The 4,491-nt window shown below is 26.8% G+C and overlaps 1 protein-coding gene across 1 annotated transcript in view; it reads left to right on the top strand.

The window, feature by feature from the left end:
- Positions 1 to 4,491, top strand: part of LOC108576752 (dynamin) — a 21,205-nt gene that overhangs the window by 1,395 nt on the left and 15,319 nt on the right. The window contains exons 2-8 of the mRNA XM_017939808.1: positions 229 to 458; positions 536 to 739; positions 815 to 1,007; positions 1,088 to 1,297; positions 1,770 to 1,969; positions 2,092 to 2,237; positions 2,315 to 2,472. Of these exons, the coding sequence (XP_017795297.1) occupies positions 229 to 458; positions 536 to 739; positions 815 to 1,007; positions 1,088 to 1,297; positions 1,770 to 1,969; positions 2,092 to 2,237; positions 2,315 to 2,472 (1,341 nt within the window). The remainder of the gene's footprint in view (positions 1 to 228; positions 459 to 535; positions 740 to 814; positions 1,008 to 1,087; positions 1,298 to 1,769; positions 1,970 to 2,091; positions 2,238 to 2,314; positions 2,473 to 4,491) is intronic.

Here is a 4,491-nt window from a genome sequence, read left to right as displayed (position 1 = left end):
AGCATTTCCTTTTGAAAAATACTAATTTTAATTGCTGGACTTAGTATTTTTTCTGAAGGAAAATAAATATTTCATAAAAATATTTTCAGCTTTCATGTGAATAATGTGATTTACCACATAATCTTAACTGTTGTCTACATATTATCATATTTCCTGCGACAACAATTAACTTTTGATAAGCACAAAAATAAGTTTCCTTCTACAACTAAGAAATGTAAAACATTTCAGTCATATGAAATTATTCACAATATTTATATCTGAGAAAGAAAACTTTCATAAATTATTAATTAATTATTTCTTCCTTGTAGAAAATGCTGAATTTCTCCATTGTAAAGGCAAAAAGTTTGTGGATTTTGATGAAGTACGGAAGGAAATCGAAGCAGAAACAGACAGAGTTACAGGCAGTAATAAGGGTATTTCTAATATACCAATAAATTTAAGAGTGTATTCACCTAATGGTAAAAATATTTTTTTACTACATTTTATACTAGCACATGTTGAACAACATTTTAAATAACATAATTGTTGTTGCCAGTTTTAAATTTGACATTGATTGATTTACCTGGCCTCACAAAAGTACCAATTGGAGATCAACCTGTAGACATAGAAAGTCAAATTAAAGCTATGATTTTTCAATTCATAAAAAGAGAAAATTGTCTTATATTGGCAGTAACTCCAGCAAACACTGATTTAGCAAATAGTGATGCTCTTAAACTTGCCAAAGAAGTAGATCCTCAAGGTACATGATTATGAGTATTCAATACTTGATATCAAAAAATTTAGAAAGGTATCTTTATACTGTACATTTCTTAAGGTGTTCGTACAATTGGTGTTATTACTAAATTGGATCTTATGGATGATGGTACTGATGCAAGAGATATTTTGGAAAACAAATTGCTACCCCTAAGACGAGGTTATATAGGTGTTGTTAACAGAAGTCAAAAAGATATAGAAGGACGAAAAGATATAAAAAATGCTCTAGCAGCTGAAAGGAAATTTTTCCTAAGGTATATATAGATCAGATATGAAGAATAATTGAATTAATTCATACTTCTATTAAACATTTAAAATATTCTTTATGTATTAGCCATCCATCTTATCGGCATCTAGCAGATAGATTAGGAACACCATATTTGCAACGTGTTTTGAATCAACAATTAACAAATCATATCAGGGATACTTTACCAGCATTAAGAGATAGATTACAAAAACAGTTGCTTACATTGGAAAAAGATGTAGAACAATACAAACATCTCAGACCTGATGATCCTGCCATAAAAACTAAAGCTATGTTACAGTAAGTACTTCTTTGGTGTAACTTCCATGTTCATAAAAAGTGAAGTAAAATTAATGAAACAAGAAGTGGTGTATATATAACCAATTATATGTCAAATGTTTCATGTCTTGTAATAGATTCATAAACTCCACTTAACTTTTGCAGTTTTTCTTAAATATACACTATGGGTGGAGGGTCTTGACAATTTAGAATTTTTTATTCTTATTTTTCAGATCAATTCACGAATTTATGTAGGTATCATATTTTTCCGTGTGTGTGTATCATTTGCATGAAAATTTTAACATATTATATGTGTTTAGACAGCCAACTAAGGAGTGAAAAGTAACAAACATCTGCACTAACATCAGAGTATATTAATTATGTAGAATTTATCTAGCTTTACAATACTAAATATCACGACTCTCTGCCCATATAATTAATGTTGATGTTTTGTGCTTGTCTATGCATTGATTGAAAGAGAAACATTTTTAAGGATGATACAACAACTTCAGTCAGATTTTGAAAGGACCATAGAAGGTTCAGGATCTGCACAAATCAACACAAATGAGCTTAGTGGAGGTGCTAAAATAAATAGATTATTCCATGAACGTTTTCCGTTTGAAATAGTTAAAATGGAATTTGATGAAAAAGAATTAAGAAGAGAAATTGCTTTTGCCATCAGAAATATTCATGGTAAGTGATTATTTTAATATTGATAATTTCATCATTGTAATTTTATTATATGTACATGTGAATATAAACAAGTACTCTGATGCTTTTAAAAATAAAGTATTAACAATAGTATAATGTCATAGGTATCAGGGTAGGCTTGTTTACTCCTGATATGGCCTTTGAGGCAATAGTCAAGAAACAAATAAATAGACTCAAAGAACCTAGTCTAAAATGTGTGGACCTAGTTGTACAAGAACTCAGTAATGTTGTACGCATTTGTACTGATAGGGTAAGTGAATTTTTTTTATCTATGAAATTTTGGAACCTTTTTGTCTATGAAATTTTAACATTTATTTTGCATGGCAGATGTCACGTTATCCTAGATTGAGAGAAGAAACGGAACGTATTATAACTACTCATGTTAGACAACGCGAACAGATGTGCAAGGAACAGTTGATACTCTTGGTTGATTGTGAACTTGCATACATGAACACAAATCATGAAGATTTTATTGGTTTTGCCAAGTAAGTTACTTGCGTTTTGTTATATATTTTTGTAGTTACTGAACAAAATCAAAAAAGTAAATAATATGATAGAAGGTTTTATTTTTTACAACCGCACATATAGCGCTGTATGTTGTTCTATTTTATTATATTTATGTTTATAATTTTTATTATTCTATACCCGAGTAATAAATCTTCAAAATATTTAAAATAGTTCACAAATATAGCGACAAAGATTTTTATTAGTATTAAATTACATAGACAATCTTATTCTGAAAAAATAGTGTACTTTCATGTAATGGTTATGCAGTGTTGATCATTAGAAATATAATATAATTATATTTTTTGCTATTAAAGGTGCAAAAATATATTCAAGACAAAAGTAGAATAATATTGTGTGTATATAACTTTTTAATACTATTTTTTCTTATTACTCATGATTCTATATTATTTGCCATAGATAATTGAAGATTTTATTTTTAAATAAATTTTGTAGTATATACATATTTTGATATCGAATTATATCGTGTTCTGTAATAAATGTTTCAATTTATGGTGTATTGTTGTATGGCTTTTTTAAATATATTATCATAGATTATAAATTTTTCAATTACACTTGACTTATGTTGCTCGTGCTAAATATAATAGTCCAATTGAAGCTTTCCTTTAAAAAAGAATTATGAAACCATTAAGCATGTATTTTAAATATTTTTTCCTGTCTTTAGTAACAAATAATATAATTAAATATTTGATTTCTGATCGATCACTGTATATCTTTAATACTTTTGAGTAAAGTTCTCTAATTTGCAGTAATGAATTTTATATTGCATGACTAATGTAAATTCAACACATAGTATAGTTCACATAATGACAATGTGCTTTACTGATATTGTACAAACACAATATTTTCGAAAACTAATTTCATTAGTTTCATTAAAGTTATAATTTAAGTTTTTTACAAAATGAAAAATAATACAATGATAAGAAAATTCACTGACTCCATATATTGTCAATTATATTAGTTTGCTTGCAAATATTTTTTTTATGCAAATCATATATTGTATATGTTGATATATATTTGATTATATGTCAAATGTATATCCAGATATATGATATATTTATACCGTATTTTCCCAAGATAGGATGTTATAACTTAAAACATAATTTATGTTTCAAAATGTGTTTAATGATATACATTTAATTCTTTTTGTGTAACTTTCATAATCGAGGATTATACGGTATATTTTACAATCAGTGCATGCCTTGCTAAAATCAGTTCACGTTGCAAGCTTCAAACTACCAAAAACTGTTAGTTTATTTTGTTTTTCAAAGCTAAGGCACACATTTTTAGTATCATTGATAAATGGTAGAGTATATGCTGTTTTTTCTACTTCATGTAACATTTGTATGACACTCTGTGTCATATATATTGTCATATTAAATTGTATCTCACTTACATTTTTCTTCTTTACAATATGCATTCTTCTAACGTTTCATATCTCTATTCCTATATAACAGAAAATTTTTGTTAATTTTTATATTTTGCTTATTCAATACGCAAACATCTTAAAATTTTTAATTATTAATTATGATGCGAAAAACAGAAAAAGAGAAGCATCATAAATATTTGTGTCTTTAGCAATTTCAATTTAATTTTTGTTTTATATCCAGTGATAATATTATACTTCGTTTTTCGATCTTTTACATCATGATATATACGTTATAGAAAACAAATTATGTAATAGTTTTTTTCATGTTATATGGTTTAAGATAATTGAAGTAAGGAATAACAATACTATAATTCATGTAAAATCTTCTATGTCATTAAAGGCAAGGCATACTTAATATAAGAAATTAACCATGATTATCAACTATGTTTTATGTATATTCACTTTTTATCACACTTGTATACAATAACGCTGTATTGACGAACGTATGTCTTTCCTTGAAGTACATGGCATACACATTTCCTTACATTTGTTTCCATTCATTGATACTTTATACTTCACAATTAAAAAAATTATTTAATTATATCGGCAG

This window comes from Habropoda laboriosa, unplaced genomic scaffold (assembly GCF_001263275.1).
Source record: "Habropoda laboriosa isolate 0110345459 unplaced genomic scaffold, ASM126327v1 scaffold447, whole genome shotgun sequence".
NCBI lineage: Eukaryota > Metazoa > Arthropoda > Insecta > Hymenoptera > Apidae > Habropoda > Habropoda laboriosa.
The sequence above is the reverse complement of the archived record's forward strand: the minus strand, read 5'-3'. Positions and strand labels throughout refer to the sequence as shown.